Below are 18,620 nucleotides of genomic sequence, written 5' to 3' on the forward strand. Positions count from 1 at the left end.
TGTCAAAACTCAATGGAGGATGTTTTGCCCGTATTCATTCAGTGTCTGAACATCGATTCTGACAACGATTTATGTTTGTGTGTTATGGGTCATGCAGCGCCCGGACAGAACCTGTGTGGGTGGCTGACGAGCTGCTCGACCTCTCCTTCTCAATGGAGGAGGACAGGTAGTAAAATATGGGCAAACTCTTCTGACACACCCTGAACTCGAGAGAAAAGGCTGGGGAATAAGGAAAGGGAACTATTTTGAAACTGAAAATGATCTTGAACAGCAAAATCGATCAAAGCAATTACGAACCAGAAAAAAAATAAAGTCTGTAAAGGTCACCAAAATAATCAATGCAATAAATTGATGCTAAATTAAAATGAAAAGATTAAATATACAGATTGACCAACACTAAATTAAGCATTTTATTAGAATGAAAGACTCACAGGCCTCATCAAAATGAGAATGTGTAACACTTTCTGCTTCTGCTTAAGTAAAATAAGGGAAACAGTCACAGACGACACCAGGTGAAAGAACGACATATAGCATGAAAAGAAGGTAGAAACACTTCAATGTGAAATATGAATTTTTGTATCGTGAAAAGGACCAATGTCAGGTTCACTTGGGTACAGTGTGGTCAGACAAAGAGTACAGGTAAAGAAGATCGATTCCACTCCGACTGCCTTGTCTGTGTAACCTGCTCCTCCTCTGGCAATGAGAAATGAAGACTGTACAGGCCAAATATCCATTTATATTCATCACACATCTAATCATTTTACATTTGATATTGTTTTGTATATATGTGTGTAACTAGCGCCTTATATTGAACTAATGCCATATGATTCATCAATAATCCACATCCACTAATTCATTACTTAATTAAGAACCTACTAACTATTAATATTGTCATGATTCTGCGAAAAATATAATCAGATCCAAAACAGGAATCATTGCCCTTAAGGAAAATGAGCAGATTAGACATCAGAAGTCATTTAATCGTTTATTACTAAGTTCCTTTGCTCTCCTATGAAGTGTGACATCTTTCCTTGGAGAACTATTACTTTTGAATGCTGCTGACTGGATGGGATTCTGTAAAATGAATCGCACCTCTTGCTTCTTGAAGTAGTTTTGCGATGACTAGTGTTCTCTGACTTTTTATGTCCATGCATAGATTTTTGACTCTTTCTTTCTTTCCTTATCTAATGTCTGCTTTGCCTTGTCTGTGTCAAGATCAGCAGTAGTGCATTTGACATGTACATAAACAAGCCTTATCTCTCCAGGAGAGGTACTGAGGACTTCTGGGTGTTTTGCCATGGTACTGTTATATGCTGTCATATTTTTGTCTTTTCGGGGGATTTGTGTTCTCCGTCGAAGAGGTATTTGGGTTGGATGGTTGTCATGGCAGTGGAGTCTTGGTGGCGGGGCTCTGTTATATTGTCCTCTGTTTTACTGTTATTCTTCTGTCCTTTTTCATGATTTTCCCACTAACATCTCTCCTTGGGATATCATTTCTTTCTTTTTTACTGATATGTACAATCTCTGTGTGTCTGGGTTGGCATCATGTGTGTGCAGCTCTCAGAAGATGGCACAGCCGGAGGAGCTAGAAGCTGGGAAAGCTGTGTATTACACCTGGGCTGAACCCACTGGGTCCCGAGAGCTTTGCTGGGCTTGCGGTCCAGACAGTGGAAAGCTGAAGAGTGACAAGGTATTGTACCTGAGCCAATTTACTTATCAGAAAAACTTTTTATTTATCTTCGGTTCTTACCTTTTTAATAGTAAAACTGCTTCTCTCTCTGGCTGCTTTTACCAATGAAAGCAATATTGTACCTTGCACATAGATCAAACATAGCTGTAGCACATACTAATTTTATCATGCTTACAGTAAGAAATTGCATAGAAAAATTTGCAACATTACAGTGCTCTTCATAAATCAAGCCATCAGGTAAATCAAAGCAATTTACTTTGCTAAATACATTCATCCTGAGGATTGAATTATTTGTGCTACATGTTATCTGTAGATGATAATTTTGTAGCAAATAAATAAGAATGATTTTTAAGTACACTACAATATGTTGTTGTTTTCTTGTATTAAATTATTGTCATACTGCAAGAGTTGTGTTGGTGGGATGTCCTTTAAAGCTGTTCCACTACCAAATGACCAAATCATAGTCTTACAATTTAGCCATTTTGCTTTTAGATAAAATGCTAAATTGTTGTCTGAGTTACTGTGATGTTTGTATAAACAATGTGTGTGGTCATCTGTTTTCCCTTCATCAGGACTTGCGCGTGGACGTGAACAACGAGGGAAAACTGTTTGTGATCTCTTTTTATGAAGGTAAAGTACACCGGTTAATGCACCTGGTTTCTGCTTTAAACAACCTCACATGCATTTAAGGTTCTGCTGAGAGCACAATTTCTAAAACTGTTCAAGATGACAGAATTTTCCTCGGGGGATAAACAAGGTGTTCAAGCTGTATGGTTTGGGTCTGCTGTTGATTCATAGGTATCCAGCGCGTCTTGCTGTTCACTGAGGAACATCGTATCTACAGGCTGATTTGTGAAAGTGAGAAGAAAACTCTGGCTGAACAGGAAATCATCCTGTCGCTGAAGAACATGGGTGTGTCTCTGGTCAACAACAGCAGCAGCCAGGAGGTCTCCTTTATTGGCATCACAAGGTAGATAACCACCAACATACACATTTTAACTTCACTTCAGGATGTGGTTTTTTGATTTACAGTTGAGTATTTGTTTTACAACATCCGTTATCAGACTTTCGAAAATCTGATGAAATGTGAAAGTTGGTCAAAAATATTGACTGAAATTGCAGATGTGTCACAGGTTGCTTTTAAAAGTACATGTTCAAATGAAATGAACTATGAAATAACATTGTAGCAGTAGCACTTTCTCTCTATAAACCATGTAATAATACAAGTATTATGCAGTTTGATGTGATTTTACAAATGATACATGTCCATGTTCCTCTCGCTGTAGCTCTGATGTGGTGTGGGAATTAAAGCCCAAGAAAAAGAATCGGTGGAAGACTCTGACCACTAAAGAAGCTGAGCTTTTAGAGAACAGTTACAAAGAGTACATTGAATCTGCGCCAGCAGACAATGGCATCTTCGATCTGGAAAACAACTTACAGGTTACACTCTAAATGTTGAATGTTAAATGTACATGATCTAGTATGTTCTTGCTGAAGTCTGATGTAAAAAGTTTCAGCTGGATGTGGCCTACTGACAAAGAAAATAATATCTAGTTGTTGACATAATAAGTTAAAGATTGAGGTGTTAATAAATGCTCCCCAGGTGAGTTTTACTCCCAGTGGCGTGGATATGAAGATGCTGCAGCCGTGTTACGCTCCTCTCAGAAGGCACTTCCTACCTGGGGTGAAGGTGAAATACAGTGTCTCACCACGACAGAGATCCTACCGTATCCAAATCCATCGGATTCAGGTGAAAAGAAGTGAACAAATATATTTTGTTCAATGTTGAGCTTATTTGTTTCCTCCACTAAGATGCAGTACTTCCTGATTTATTATCCATGTACAACTTTTACATATACATCCTTTCCTTCCATAGATCCAGAATCAGCTGCCAGGAGCCATCTTCCCCTACGTCTTTTACCCAGTAAAATTACCAAAGTCTATCACCATGGACTCAGGTCTACTCATCCGTCTCATGATGTTTGATTTGGCATTGTGTGTTTTGATCGTCACCATAATTTTTTGGTTTTCTTGCAGAACCCAAACCTCTGATGGATATCAGCATTGTTATAAGAGCAGCAGAGCACTCTGATATCTCTCGCATTAAGTAAATGTCTTGCCCTTGATTCTTTCTTCATTCCTCATCACAATGCACTTTCATTAGTTTTTCATCTGATGCTACGTTTTCATGTGATGTTTAGTACTTTGTTAGCTGTATCAAAAAGATCTGCTTTATGCAATCTCAGTTACCACATTCATTTCCCTTTATTTATTTACTTTAAAAAAAAAAAAAAAAAAAAAGGTTACACAAACCAAGTTTTTAAATTGCGGAATACCTTTCTTCTTTTTTTTTATACTCAGTTTGACTCCTACATGCCAATTGAAATATTTGTCTGTCTCAGGTATTTCAAGGTGTTGATTCAAGAAATGAATTTGAAGCTTGATCTGGGCTTCCTGTATGCCATCCTGGACCTGTTCACACCTGAAAATGCCAGCATTACCAGCTCTGAGCAGGAGGTCAGATTGACACATTCATGCGCATACAGATAGCATTACCTGGTTTTTGCTGAGAGTCATCTTCCTCCTTATCTGTGTTTATTTTAATCCTTTAGGTGGAACTGTTTGAGAAGGACATTGAGTATATAAAGACAGAACTAAACCATGTCTCAGCGGCTGACACCTCACCCACCAGTCTCTACGAGTACTTCCACATTTCCCCCATCAAGGTATGTGAATCTTGTTTCAAAATTGTCGAAACTCAATTCTTAATCGGTCACAACACTGCCATCAACATTTCCTTAAGAAAAATGTATTTTTGATCAACATACAGTTGAAACAAAATGAAACATTAATCAGTCAAAACACAAAAATATAAATTCAGGTTATATTTCTGCAGTGAGTTTAATATCAGAAACTGTCATGAAGAGTAACATTTTTGTGTTTGCAGCTGCATCTGAGTTTCTCTCTGAGCACAGGAGGTGATGATGGCCTGAAGGAGAAGAGAGATACAGAACTCATCCCTGTCCAGTCCCTCAACCTGCTGCTGAAGAGTATCGGAGCAACTCTCACTGATGTGCAGGATGTTGTTTTTAAGTATGAACACACAAGAAGGCCCGGGACAGCACATAATTCACAAACAGTGGTGATAATTTATTTTTGTTTCATTTGGTTTCTTGTTGTTTATTCCAGGTTGGCCTGCTTTGAGTTAACCTTCCAGTTTTGCACCACTCAGCAGCTCCAATGGGAGGTTATCAGGCATTATTCCAAGCAGGTATTTGCTATGCAGCTATTTCTGTGTTATTCTTATTTTTTTTCTTCTGTACAGCATGAAAACAAAGAAAACCAGGCACTGGCACTCAGGCTTCTGTGTATTTATTTCAGGCAATTAAACAGATGTATGTGCTGGTGTTGGGTCTGGATGTGCTTGGGAACCCCTTTGGTCTGATCAGAGGTCTGTCAGAGGGAGTAGAGGCCTTTTTCTATGAGCCCTATCAGGTAGGAATTTGATCCAAATAGTTATGAGCAGAAAACGATGTTGCACTGAAAAAGGTTTATGTTTAGTGCTCATTATTGCACGAGAACATTTTAAACTTGTACACATTATACTTCAGCAATCCTGCAATCCCATTCTGCTCCCTCAGTATAGCAAAATGTAATACGATGCCTGACAACTCAATTTTAACACACATGGGTGCCCACGTGTATTTGCAGCAAAATAACGAGCCCAAGACGGCAAAATGAAAACTACATCAGTCCGACACTAGCAAAGACACTTGTGTTGCATTTCGTGCCGCTTCGCAGTGGGTGTAAGATAGTGTCCCTTGTGTTTGTGAGCAACTAAAAAGTTTAGTAAGTGTTGTCTTGGGTTTTCCAGGGAGCCATCCATGGACCAGAGGAGTTTGTTGAAGGAATGGCCCTCGGGGTTAAAGCTCTGGTGGGAGGAGCTGTAGGTAAGAACAATTTTATAATCCCAATCCCAGGGTCTCTGTGGATCTTTAGATAAACTTTAGCTACACTTACACTTTGCGTTTGTCCTATTTTAGAGGTTTAGTTTAGATTGAATGAAATAAAGGGGAACATAGCAGCAGTTTTTCTTTGGGAGAACAAATAGATATTTCATGCTGTTTGGTAACTTTGTCTGTCATGTCTGTCCAGGGGGCGTCGCAGGGGCAGCCTCCAGGATAACAGGTGCCATGGCAAAGGGCGTCGCTGCCATAACAATGGATGAGGAATACCAGCAGAAGAGACGTGAAGCTATGAACAAACAGCCCAGCGGCCTGAAGGAGGGGCTGACGAGAGGTGGAAAAGGCCTGGTGTCTGTATGTACAGTGTATCATATTAACACTGTCTTATGCCCTTAGCAGCACATATCAGCAGAAAACACATCTTCTGTATGAGATGTAAATATGAACTGGCCAAAATGACATTTATGATTATTGATGATACATAATGATTTACTTCTCTTAAGTAACCATGTTATGTTTTCTCTTCAGGGATTTGTCAGTGGCATCACAGGGATTGTGACCAAACCTATTAAAGGTTGTTGTTTATTTTATTTTATTTTTTTATTTTATTTTATTTCATGGTACAATTACTCTGAGCAAGTGAAAGGAAGGGAATATTATCAAATATTAAATAAGTGTCTGTCCAGGTTTTCAGAGTATTCTCATTATTTGACACAAATGTGATGCGTTACTCTGCAGGAGCCCAGAAGGAAGGTGCAGCAGGCTTCTTCAAAGGCTTTGGAAAAGGTCTGGTTGGGGCAGTAGCCAGACCTACAGGAGGCATTATTGACATGGCGAGCAGTGCCTTCCAAGGGATCAAAGGGTACTGGTTGTTTCTGTGTTGCAGACATGCTCGTGTTAATTTGTTAAGAACACCAGTGTGTTTACAGATGCATGGTGTATTTGTATGAAGTTGTTTGGACACTTAATTCCTTTAGCTGGTCATCAGCAGAAGCACTTTATATTTATACATTCATTCATTTATAGCTCTGTTTTCTGTGTGAGCCTTTACAAACCTTGTCCCAAAATGCATTTCTGTGTCTCATCCTGTTTGAAGGGCGGCAGAGACGTCACAAGATGTGGAGTCTCTACGTCCGCCTCGCTTCATTCATGAGGATGGCGTCATACGACCATATAAGGAGAGGGAAGGCATCGGCAGTCAGATGCTCCAGGTAGGACTAAAATTTATGTGTCAGGGTGTTTTGGCCTTTCCTGTTATTGTTGATGTTATGTGACGTACTGTGCAGCCTTGTGGTCGCCCTTCACTCTTTTATTCAGATAACATAATTCATAATTTTTTTAATTTGAGCTACATCTGGATGCAGGTGCTGTCCTTGAGGTTTTAACAAAAATAATTATCGCAGCCATTTCACTGAATATATTGTCGTCAGCACATTGAGCTGAACTTGGACTCTCATATTTGTAGGTATTCGTTCTGTTTAGAAGTCTAAAACCCCTTTCTTGCTTCTTTTCAAGCTTTGGCTCATGATTTTGTGTTGATGTTCACAGTCCATCTGGATGGAGTGGGTTAAAGTTTCTTCTTACGAGCATCAGGTCAGAGCTATCCTCTCTAGCTAACAGACAGAGTCCTCTAAAACCTGCAGATCCCAGTGACAATTTAAAGTGACATTTCAACCCTGCTTTATAAAAATTCTACATTCAAGTTGTTATCTTATTTGGTGTCATTTAATTTGTCACTCATCTGTATCACCAGCTTTAGATTTGTGTGTATGATATTGTATTAGTGACACATTATTCCCTTCAAGTAGGCCTGATGGCAACAACTATAGATCCACTACAAATCATAGCTGATTCCATTTTGGGTTTGTGTGTTTTAGTTCCCTTATCGTTAGTTGCTCAAATAGGCTTGTGGCTGAATAAAATTTTTACTTTGTGGGAAACTATTTACAGCAGAGCAGACAAAAGCAAACGTCACATATTTTCAGTCAAAATGAGGAAGAAAATGTAAAAAATGGAAATGAAAAGAAATCTAAAAGAATGTTGTGATATCTAAGTAGACAGAGCCAGTCATGTTCTCTCCTTGGTGTGAGTGGTCTTGTGTTAACAGTGTGACAGACTTTAACTTTAAACTCTCTGCTGATGCAGAGACACATACACTATTTAACTACGCCAAAACATGACATTACAGTGCTGAGCTTCCTTTACATTTTCTAAAACACAGAGGTGTCTGCTTACATGGAGCCCAAACTTTGGTGATTTGGAGGATTCAATTATTATAGGTCTGAGGAAAATGTGGGAGGGTCATTGAACAGATCCAAACAGATCAGTGTTGCTCTGACCTGACTCTTCTCTCTTGTCGTGTCCACAGACGAGGTTGGCGTACAGTGAGAGGCATAGATCTGACTCAGAGGATGAGGGTGATGAAGAAAATATCTAGTGTCTAGAAGTGACGGATGTAGTTTTTGTCTGTAGTTGTGTGCCTGATGTCAGTCAGTTAGATGTCCACTTTTGGAGGATTTAAGCAGAACAAAGAAAGGCCTTTGGTTGATTTAAATAATGTGTTTCTATGTATTTCATGTGTTTCATTTAATTTTATTAATTTGGTGTTTATTTAATTTTAATTTTAATTTTAATTTTTCTGGAGTGTCTACCATTGTTTCAGCTTACCTTCTTTGTTCCTTTAGTTTTTTCATCATATTTTCACAAACCCAAAAAAAAAAAAGAGACTCCTGTCATTGTTTAAACATTCATTAGTTCCTCATTTGCCATTTGTCTGTTTTCTGTTTTGTTTGCTCATTCTGTCATTCATCGTCTTTCTGCTCTCAATAAAATGTTTTGAACTTTGACCTCCCTCCCTCTTTGCTTCATCTTATCTTTCCCCATCACCCCACAACACTTTCCATTTCTGACGGAGTAAAGTTTTGTGCCGGCATTTTTCAGATGGCTGCAGCAGCTCATGCTTATTTACTATAGGCAGTGGGAACTTAAACAACCTGGTAGAGTTCATTATTTGAATATTCAGCTCTTATTTTTCTGTCTCCTTCAGAAAATTGAGAACGGACGTTTTGCCAAGTACAGATACTTTGCTCATGCTAAGGTCAATGAATCCGACTTCCTCATGATCACCAAGAGGTGAGTGGTCTTAGAATAAAAAACTGGAGGACACTTTACTGTGTAATAATAAGAAGTGCTAAAACAGACAATGAGCTGACATATATCTATCTATCTATATATATATATATATAGATAGATATATATATCATGGGTCATTTTAACACTTTTTTTTTTTTTTTATTTCTCCTCCAGGGGCATATTTTTTGTGACCAAAGGGACGTTTGGCCAGCTGACCTGTGAGTGGCAGTATCTGTTTGAGGAGTTCACCAAGGAGCCAATGATTGTAGAGGACCGCCGACTTCGCATCGAGGCAAAGGTACCAAAATTGAATGAACTCAGCAAGCTCCTCCAATGTGATTCAACATTTTTATGACAGTATTTTTTAACAGACTGCCGAATTAAACCTTGTTTTGTGCACTGCAGGAGCGAGTGAAGTCAGTTTTTCACGCCAAAGAGTTTGGGAAAATCATAAACTTCAAAACACCCGAGATAGCAAAGGTAAATTTCTGATTTGTTCTCTAAAATACACACACAGTGCCAGTCAAAGGTTTTGAGATGTAAATACATATATAGCTATACTTTGTATGTATGCACAGTCTGTGTCTTCCTTACAAGATCCAGTGTGTATTAAAAATAGATTCAGAATTCTTGCAATTTGACAAATTGACAATTTGTGTATCAAATTAAAGATGGGCTGAGCCGCTCTCAACATAGTATGGATGAGCACAGTTGTCTGAAAAAAATGACAAACACTATACAAGTGGAAACTCCTGTTCATTGAAAACCACCATTTAATAAAGTCTAGGTCCAAACTTTCTGGACAGGTATCGTCAGCGCGTTAGGTTGTGACATCATGGATCCAAACTGAATGATTCTGCTAATATTTGTCATTACTTTGCTTCTTCAACTTCAGTGGGTTCTTGCCAAACTGGAGGATGCAAGAGAGAGTTTACCCAAATACTGAATCATCAAGAAGACCAACAAGTGACGCCAAAAGCTAAAAAGAGAAAACACACACAGGCTGTGTGTGTGTCAGTGCCTTTGTTCTTTACCGCATGCTACTTTGTTAACTTCCATGTGTGAGTAGTGCTAGAAACACACAGAAGAGACCGTATGTTGACCGTAGGTGTGTGTGCCTGAGGTGAAAGGCTGAGTGCGAGGTCCGGGGTCGTACGTGTGCATGCTAACAGAAGTGCTATAAATGGATAGATAAAGGACGGCTGACTCACATTCATTCACTCAGAACACACTGAACCAAACACCCCCCCTCTCCCTTTCCTCTGATAACACTCACCCTTTTTGCACAGATAATGATTTTTATTGACTAATTTAATAATATTGGGAATAATAATTAATATAATAAATAATGGAATTACTGCAAAGTCTTAAGTTTACAAGCACATTTTAGAGTTTCTCTTCTAAATTGCCAATAAATTTAGTTTAGCTTGTTGCACCAGTCACAGATGTCCTTTACTTTCACTGAACATATGCAAATTGGGTATAGAAATGTCTGTCAGCCAGCAGTAGAAAACAGCTTGAATGATCTTAAGGCCAAATTAACTTGGTTAAGTTGCTGTGCCACATTTAAAGGAGACTGTTTCTCATACTGGATTATAATAAAGGGACACTAATTAAAATTTCATATTACACGTCATTTTAAATGAGTCACCTATTACCAATTTCTTTTTATTGCTCTATATCTGTCCTTTTGTCTTTTTTTTTTTTGTTTTTTTCTGCAAGATAAAGACTGTTGTGTGTTATCCAGAGACGCATGCTATTTTTATACTGTACTTACAGGTATCAATCTGCTGTATGTTGACACAATATAGTATCTGTACATATCCATTCTCACAAAGTAGTGTATTATGGCATTGCAAATTGTAATTTTGTTATTTTTATGTTTTTATACCACACATATGCAATGTCAACTATATTGATGTCTTATGCAGAGAAAAGTTTATTTAAACGATATGAATGCTGACAATAATCCAGCCTGCTGATTACTCTTACGTGTATTTTAAAGGTTTGGTTTTGGGGGATGCTTCGCTGTTTAATATGACTTGCCATTGATTTTTGTCCGATATGATTTTTTTTTTTTTTTTTTGTGGAGTGGGGGGGATATTCACTGCAGTGGCTTAATTCTTTTCCCTTCTGTTTTCAACAAAAATAAAACAAACAAAAAACAACAATAAACAAACACATTAAAATTGAAATTAAAATATGTGTTTCAAATTTCAGTGCACTTTATTTCCTTTATTGCATGTAGCCTTCACATAAGATCTCAGACATACATTTTTTCCATAACTATAAGGTCTTAATAAAAACAACATTACATAAATATAAGTTCCATGTCACCTGAGAACAGACGTTGATGTTACGGGTATTTTTTAAAGCATAATTCAGATAATTTACACCTAAAAACAAAACTGCGCTGCTGACTGTCCTGAGTAAATAAGGCATTTAGACTAAAGCCAACACAGACAGCTCTCTCTTCAAAAACTAAATCAAAGCTAACGGGGACTCTGACCGATTGTTGAACCATCTATGAAGCATTCAGAAATATGTAGGAAATAGTCATAAATAATCCACACAATATAATAATTTCCACATACAGGAACGTGTATGTGGAAATATATACAGTATATATACAGTAAAAACTAGCAGTTTGGTTATGTCTCTTATATCATGTTCATATTCTCTTAAACTCTTTTTTTTTATTTTTAACTTATTTTGGCCCTTCCTGTGTCTTTCTTTGTGTGTCCTCCTGCATGCCCTCCATGCCTCCACTCTCCTGTCCTCCTTACACCAGATTGAACTCCTTCAGGTTGTGTCTCAAGATGGTGTCTTTGACGGCCACAAAGACAAAGCGGATGTTTTCTGTGTCCGTGGCACAGGTGAAGTGAGGGTACAGCGTCTTGTCCTTGTCTGGGTTTTGTTCTTGGTACATTTTCAGGATGAATTCTTGGGCAGCTACAGGATCCTGCTGAGGTCCTGCAAATACGCAGTCAATATTATTTCATGGTGATTCACAATAAAATCAATATACACATGATTTCTATCATTTGTTTTACGAAAAAGAAAACAGCAACGTCTGCTCTTTTGACATTTAAAAGCACCACGAGAGACAAAGGAAAGTGAATTATTGTCAGGAGAATGTTTGTCCAGTGAGCGTTGGAGGAGCTGATTCCCAAATACACATTTCTAATGTTTCATGTGTTCCATTTCATACTTGATGGTCCACGTAGATCACAAGTTAAAGACATAAAATCCCTCTGATCTCTGTTTCTATCAACACAAATCCCAAAGTGCAGCATTAAGAGTTGTGACACGCTGAAATCGGACACAATCCAAAATAATTCTGCTGCCATAACTGTATTTTCTTCTTTGCCTTTTAGACCAAAATGTAAAGACAATATCCCTGCTGCATGCTTGTGTGTGTGTGACAACAGTCCAAAGAAACTTACTGACCTGTGAATTCAGGGAAGTAGGTGGATATGTGAGAGTACATGATCTTCTCCTGCAGGATGTCAGTCTTGTTGAGAAAAAGGATGATGGAGGAGCGCTGGAACCAGGAGTAGGTGATGATGGTCTTGAATAGAGCTTTGCTCTCCTCCATACGGTTCTGAGGAAATACGTCAGCAGAGAAAGAGGCAGCCATGACGATGACCATGAACAGTATGAAGGTCTGGAGCAATATCTGCCCGTCGACTGAACTCTTACCTCGTTGTCGCATTCAGCCAGGACCTGGTCATACTCACTGAGCGCCACCAGGAAGATGATGGAGGTGACGTTCTCGAAGCAGTGGATCCACTTCCTTCGCTCTGACCTCTGACCTCCCACATCCACCATCCTGCCAGAATAACAGTCCAGGTCACGCCACACATCACTTGGGAGGCCAGTTTGAGTGTAAGAAAGATGAATTATTGTTAGTGTGTTGCGTCTCACCTGAAAATGACATTCTCCATGTCAAACGGATACTCGATAATGCCTGTGGTAGGCACGCGGACTCTGAGGATGTCCTGAAGGTCGGGTACATAAGAGGCCTGTGAAATTCGGTCCAGGTCCGTGAGATAGCTGGAAAAAACAAAAATAAAATGAGCAGAGAAATTTTAACAATACCTGATATGTGTGGCTGTCAGAAAAGGCACGTGGGCAGACACAGAATGGAAGTGAAAGCTCAGATACATTAGAAAAGTAAAAATAGAATACATTGAGCTTTACGCTGCCAAAAAAAGCAAACACAACCTTTTATGTGGATCACCGGCGGCTTGCCAAAAAGCAGCTTTGTTATGTAGATGTTTAGTCCACTATTGACAGAAACACTCGTGTGTGGAAGGACGAACCTGTGCTCACTGAAGTGTCCCCTTGTATTTGCAAAATGTTGAAACATGATCAGGGCTACAGCCAGAAATAACTGAGGGCAAGTCAACGGTGCATTCATGGAAAGACACTTATGCACCAAAAACAGACTACAATTTAATTGAAAGGTGTTTTTTGTTGGTTCTTTTTTTTTTTTTTTTTGAGCGTGTGCTCCTCCCCACAGCCAGCTGAATTCTTCCTCTACTATCTTTCTCTATTACATCCTCAGATTTGAATTGTCTGGGTGTAAAAATGCAGAAATCAAAACATTAAACGCCCACAAAACGTTTTTGACTGGAGAAGGTCCATTCACCATTCACAACGTTAGCTTTTCTTCATCTACTGCAGCCTCAGTGCTCAAAAGCACGAAACACTGATTTGGTGAGAGAAACCTTGAACCGACATGATATTTTCAGATTGATTTTGCAGTGCTGAGACACTACGCAGCATCACACAGTGAGCTGAGGGGTGTGGCCATAAAGGCTATTGATAACGATCATATTTATGTCCCTTTAGCAGAGCTGGAGGGAGCAGCATCATGACTAACTCACTATTTGGTGGAGTCTGACAGCTGATACTCTCTGCGGCGGTCATAGCACTCCTGGATTCCTCCGTCCTCCCACAGACACTTGATTGCTATCGCGAAGCCTTGATCAAATTCTTCCACCTTGTCCACCTCCACCTCCAAGACTGAGCTTGCACGGCTCTGCAAACAGCGAGAGGGAAAACAGTCCATCCCATGTGTGTCCAAATCACAGAGAGGTGCAGCTACTACAATCAAGTTTAGGTTTTCTTTCATTTTCTCACAACAGGATGGAAAAAAAGGGTGTTCGGGAAAGCAAATGTATTAAGAACACGATCAAAAATGAAGCTAACGACAGAGGACACCTGGTTCTCAGGATTAGAGAAAGAGATGCTGAGGGCCTCCATGGCCCTGATCATGGTCTGCATGGAGGTGAAGATGTTCTGGTAGACCAGTTTGGCGTAGCTCCGCTTGTCCTCAGCCGTGTATCCTCCTCCGTGGATAATTCTCATCTGTTTGATGAAGGTGCTCTTCCCGCTCTCTCCGGTGCCTGTTGGATACAGTGATTTGTATATTTTCACATGCTGACCAATGTTATGGCGTCATTAGACGGTCTGTCATTTGTGAGTTTTATGTTATGCTGTCAAAAAAAATCAAATCGTCAGCACTATGAGCAGTGCGGAAATTCAATTGTTTCTGGCTGTGAAAGAAAACAGTGTTGAGATAAATCTGTAAACTTCTTTATTGATTCGGAAAAAAGTGTAAACTCGGTAAAAGTGCTCATGTATCATCAGCAGAATTGATTAAGCCTGATAAAATGATGATAAAATGGCCTGCAAATGTTTTTACTGTCCTTATTTCCACGTGGGCTGCACTTAGTGAGGCACCACGACACTGAACATCCATAAATCTCAGTTTCAGTTGGAACTTCCATCAAACATGACCTCGACGCTCGGCAGAGTGAAGACGTTTGAGTCAGTCACGGCACTCAGAGTCCAGATGTGTATTTGGCCTGTCACAGAACGGCTCATCAACTGATCCCCATTCAGCCAAACGAACACCAAAACGGCTTTTTCCTGGTTCCCATTTAAGGTCCATAAAGCCTAAAAGCAACAATCCACTTGTTCCAGCGGTTTTATTTGACTTTCTGACCACAAGTTCAGTAACTATAACAGCCGATATTTCCCAGACAAACACGCTTCACCAAAACACACACGTGATTTCGCTGAGTTCCTCTTCAATCCTTCCAGCCGAGCTCCTCACTTTTTCACGGTGACTGCATGACGCTGGGTCTATTTGTTTAACAAATGTGTGTTTTTTTTAACAGGCCTGAATATGTGAAGTTGCAGTGTGTTGCGTGTGGGGAGTGGGAGCATCTTTACATCTTAACAAACAAGGATTAGACAAATGCACTGCATTTGAATGCACCTCCTTTACAAGTCAAGTTTCTTGGAGCTTGAGGAGGTTTGGATAAGACGGACGAAATCAGATGGAGGCAAATCAGGATCCTGCACGTCTCAGTCTGTCTCACTCATCAATCACAGATTCATGTCACATTATTAAAAATTATATATTTTTACTGTGGCATGCCTGTTTTTAATGTAGCCGCTCCTTAAATTCAAGGCAATAATCATAACTTTGGCCTTTGACCTTTGACCTTAACAAGAAAGCTACTGAATCTCAATAAAAATACAGATCATCAGGTCATATTCTGTTCTTCTCGGAAGTGGCTGACTTAGTGAACCCCCCTGCACACCCCACAGAGAAGGAAACATCACTGAGCCAATCTGTTCATGTCCAAACAGTCAGAGTTTGAAGTGGAGACACCCAATGTCCACATCACTTATGAATGAGTCGAGTTATTGTTGCTGAGATAAGAACCACTACCACCTGACCTGCGTCAAGCTGAACTCACATAACACAAAAGAAGAACCACAACAAGCAGCCACCCCACCCAATGTAAATCAAGGGAAAACAGGTTTAAAAAAAAAAAAAAAAAAAAAAAAAAAAAAGATCTTCAAAAATCTCACTCCAGTTCAGTTTTAATTCCCAATGTTTTGTCCTCTGTTATTAAAACTGACATTGACCTTGTTCTATTTTCCTCTTCATGAACATGGCTGTTATTGATGTTTCTTATCTTTGTGTGTTTTGTTCTTACGTCAGTTTAAGTTTATTAATATGTAATCCTGGTAACTGCCTCCATGTAAATGTCTACAGGTTGACTGTTGGTAAAAATGCTTGAGTCATGCTTTTGTTGATGTTCTATATACTGTCATTCACTCACTTATATTTTTCCCATGATTACTTGCAGTTGTGGCTGATGTGAATGGTGTAAATGGTCAGTACTGGTATAATGTAGCACGGAGCAGAGCTGACATGTTCATGTTCGAAGGCGGCTGATATCTGCCTGTCCAGCTCTCTACGGATCGAAGTGCGACTGTCGTGAAACGCCACTCATGTAAAAATAAAAGCACTTCCTATTTATTTTACACCGACTATCTTGCCTCTCGCAGCTTTGATAAGACAGACCTGTTCGACCTGTTCCTGCTCTGTGCTGTGATCCATGTCTGGACCAGTGTTAATCCTGCCATCTTTCTCACCTGTCAGTCGTGTGCTTGGAGGTTTTGTATCACACACTGAGGCAAGAAAGGAATTTCCAAAACAAATGAAACAGGAATCATGGTGTGTGCTGGCTTAGAGGCTCGTGTGCAATAAAGTTGCCCCTAAAAGCTGCAGAGGTGAAGCTGTAGCTCACACGCTGCTCAGGGATGGATTTGCATGACTTTTGCATGAGGCACAGCCACAGCAGCTAGTTATGGCTTTCCAACACACCGCTGACCGAGCTGATGAGGCTGCTGCCATTTCTCTGAAGTGCTTCCTTGCGTCTGAGATGGGTGTTGGCCAGGGCACCAATGGGGGCTCTTTGGAGTTCACTCCTTCACTTGATGTGTCGCTCATTCCCAAAATTACACAGGACCATTTCAAACCATCATGCTGGCGTTGCACATTGAGGGCTCAGGCCTCTGTTATGTGAGCTATGATCATTAGAGGCTTCACGGTAAAATGACAGTGCCACACTGTTTAAACAATGATGAGGGACTGCAAATGAAATATACAGCGGTCATACATATATCATGACTGATACTGTCATCACACATAGGAATTATTTGCACACCGACAGCCCCATTACTTGTTTTCCTATCAGGATTCATCCAAACAGACGCCCACATTTCTATGGTCTGTGAGCAAACACACAACAACCTCCTCTGACTGGAAATGGAAAGGGAAATGGACCGATTTTGGCTCTATTTCAGGTGGCACAGACCTGAAGAGATTCGGAATCAAACCCAGCTTTTGTGCTTAAAACCCGCCGCGGCTGCGTGCTCTCCAGATGTCAAACTATCCAACTTATAATATAGCAGCAATGGCAATAAAACCCATTTTCCTGCTAATATATTCTTTAAATACAGTGCCCTGACAGCTGCAGGTCCAGGTGGGATCAGGAGGCTGAATCACAGACCAGAACAGTCCGGTCCGGCACAGTAACGATCTTTATGGCATTTGTGTCCCCCCATGAGGAGAAAATCCTCCTCACAGGTGGGCCCTCAGGAGCCCCGTGGAAGGATCCTGAGGGCCTGGTTCTTGGGGGATGCTCACCTAACAGCAGCAACTTCAGCTCCCGGCGGGAGTCCTTCTTGTCCCTCCGGAGCTGCTTCTCGATCTCTTCGTTGATCCTCTGGTTCTCCTTCTCCTCCGCCGACACGCAGCACCCGGCCATCTCCCACCGACACCCCCCGCTGTGTTACACTGCCAAGAAGCCAAAAGGCGAGGAGGAGTCCGTCACACTTCACAGGTTCAGCAGGAAAAGGCTCAGAGCATCTTTGACTGGCCTCACCGCCTTCCTTTCTCTTCCTATTAAAAGGAAACTCAGGTAGATGGATGGGAACAGTCCTAATGAACCAAAGGGCTCCTCCAGCTTTGGAAAGAAGAGAGCCCAGGGAGCCGTTCAGGAGTCACAGGCGTTAACCCTCCCCAGTTAAAGCTGCAGGACTCTGGCTCGACTTTATCTTGCCAGCTGCTGAGGGCGGGGCACCAGTTGCAAATAGGGGAGGGTGAGCTGGAAGGCCCACAGAGAGATACCTGTGGTCAGGTGAATGATCAAACTCTGGGTGACTCTGACCAGGGACAATCACAGGAATATAGATATGAAACATGAGCAGTCCTCCACAGCCTCAGGGACAGGGGGCAGTGAAGTGGGACTGGATTTCATTTACCAGTGTTCAGTATCATTTAGGGGAAAAGTAAAAAAAAAAGAAAGAAAGAAATAAAAACATAAAAATGTAATAACTTGAAGATGAAAGGCAAATATAAAACCAGAAATACCAAAATGTTAAGAGGTGAGACGCAGCTACATCCATCATCCGAGCTGAATAACAGAGCACCACCCCGCAGGAATAAAAAGGTCTCTTTCCTTTTGGGATGTGAACCTGGTCGAAAAGAATACCTGAATTTCTGACTGTATGTTACCAAAAAAAGGTCGTGGATCTGTTTGACATTTCTCACCCACAACTGGGATAAACTATATGTGAGCAGTCTTTGCCATTCACACATGCAAAATGTAAATGAATGCAAATGCTTAGATGCTCTTTTTTTTTTTTTTTTTAATCTCAATTCATTCATGCTTCATCGGAGAGGACCTGCTGTGTTTGTGTGCAAAGTTCTAATCCTTAAACCACAATTTTACATGGAGAATGTGTCTTGTTGGAGATTTGGACCAAAATATATGAAATGTAATGAATTGTTGCCAGAAATTATATTGTGCAAATCAAAGTGGTGTTTTGTCCAAATGAATATCTACAACGCTTTTTAAACCAGAGAGAAAACCCTGGCAGCCGTGATTTCATGTCTACTTTTCGTCATCTGTTCTTTCTCTATTCCTTTTGTTTTTGCACATGTAAAGACACATAAA

The 18,620-nt window shown here is 40.3% G+C and overlaps 2 protein-coding genes across 4 annotated transcripts in view; one reads left to right on the top strand and one right to left on the bottom strand.

Annotated features, from left to right (window-relative positions):
* Positions 1-10,986, top strand: part of vps13a (vacuolar protein sorting 13 homolog A) — a 33,610-nt gene extending 22,624 nt beyond the window's left edge. Inside the window, exons 55-76 of one of the 3 annotated variants that reach the window (XM_029510272.1) lie at positions 98-166; positions 1,558-1,690; positions 2,263-2,320; positions 2,489-2,660; positions 2,977-3,130; positions 3,294-3,440; positions 3,567-3,648; positions 3,728-3,797; positions 4,093-4,207; positions 4,303-4,416; positions 4,638-4,783; positions 4,880-4,961; positions 5,072-5,185; positions 5,565-5,640; positions 5,846-6,009; positions 6,184-6,229; positions 6,394-6,517; positions 6,752-6,866; positions 8,702-8,787; positions 8,962-9,085; positions 9,193-9,267; positions 9,683-10,986. In XM_029510272.1, coding sequence (XP_029366132.1) covers positions 98-166; positions 1,558-1,690; positions 2,263-2,320; positions 2,489-2,660; positions 2,977-3,130; positions 3,294-3,440; positions 3,567-3,648; positions 3,728-3,797; positions 4,093-4,207; positions 4,303-4,416; positions 4,638-4,783; positions 4,880-4,961; positions 5,072-5,185; positions 5,565-5,640; positions 5,846-6,009; positions 6,184-6,229; positions 6,394-6,517; positions 6,752-6,866; positions 8,702-8,787; positions 8,962-9,085; positions 9,193-9,267; positions 9,683-9,733 — 2,317 coding nt within the window. In that variant the 3' untranslated portion in view covers positions 9,734-10,986. Of the gene's footprint in view, positions 1-97; positions 167-1,557; positions 1,691-2,262; positions 2,321-2,488; positions 2,661-2,976; positions 3,131-3,293; positions 3,441-3,566; positions 3,649-3,727; positions 3,798-4,092; positions 4,208-4,302; positions 4,417-4,637; positions 4,784-4,879; positions 4,962-5,071; positions 5,186-5,564; positions 5,641-5,845; positions 6,010-6,183; positions 6,230-6,393; positions 6,518-6,751; positions 6,867-8,701; positions 8,788-8,961; positions 9,086-9,192; positions 9,268-9,682 lie in introns of those variants that run through there. The other 2 variants (XM_029510273.1, XR_003841085.1) reach the window with 2 other exon arrangements.
* Positions 10,987-11,002: 16 nt separating this feature from the next.
* Positions 11,003-17,847, bottom strand: gna14a (guanine nucleotide binding protein (G protein), alpha 14a). Its single transcript, XM_029510274.1, has 7 exons — positions 17,309-17,847; positions 14,017-14,201; positions 13,680-13,834; positions 12,715-12,843; positions 12,490-12,619; positions 12,238-12,391; positions 11,003-11,760 (listed from the first exon to the last, which is right to left on the bottom strand). The coding sequence occupies exons 1-7, from the start codon at positions 17,427-17,429 to the stop codon at positions 11,570-11,572; spliced, it is 1,065 nt and encodes a 354-aa protein (XP_029366134.1). The 5' UTR covers positions 17,430-17,847; the 3' UTR covers positions 11,003-11,569.
* Positions 17,848-18,620: the final 773 nt, after the last annotated feature.

The sequence above is a fragment of the Echeneis naucrates genome, chromosome 9 (assembly GCF_900963305.1).
Source record: "Echeneis naucrates chromosome 9, fEcheNa1.1, whole genome shotgun sequence".
Taxonomy (NCBI): Eukaryota; Metazoa; Chordata; class Actinopteri; order Carangiformes; family Echeneidae; genus Echeneis; species Echeneis naucrates.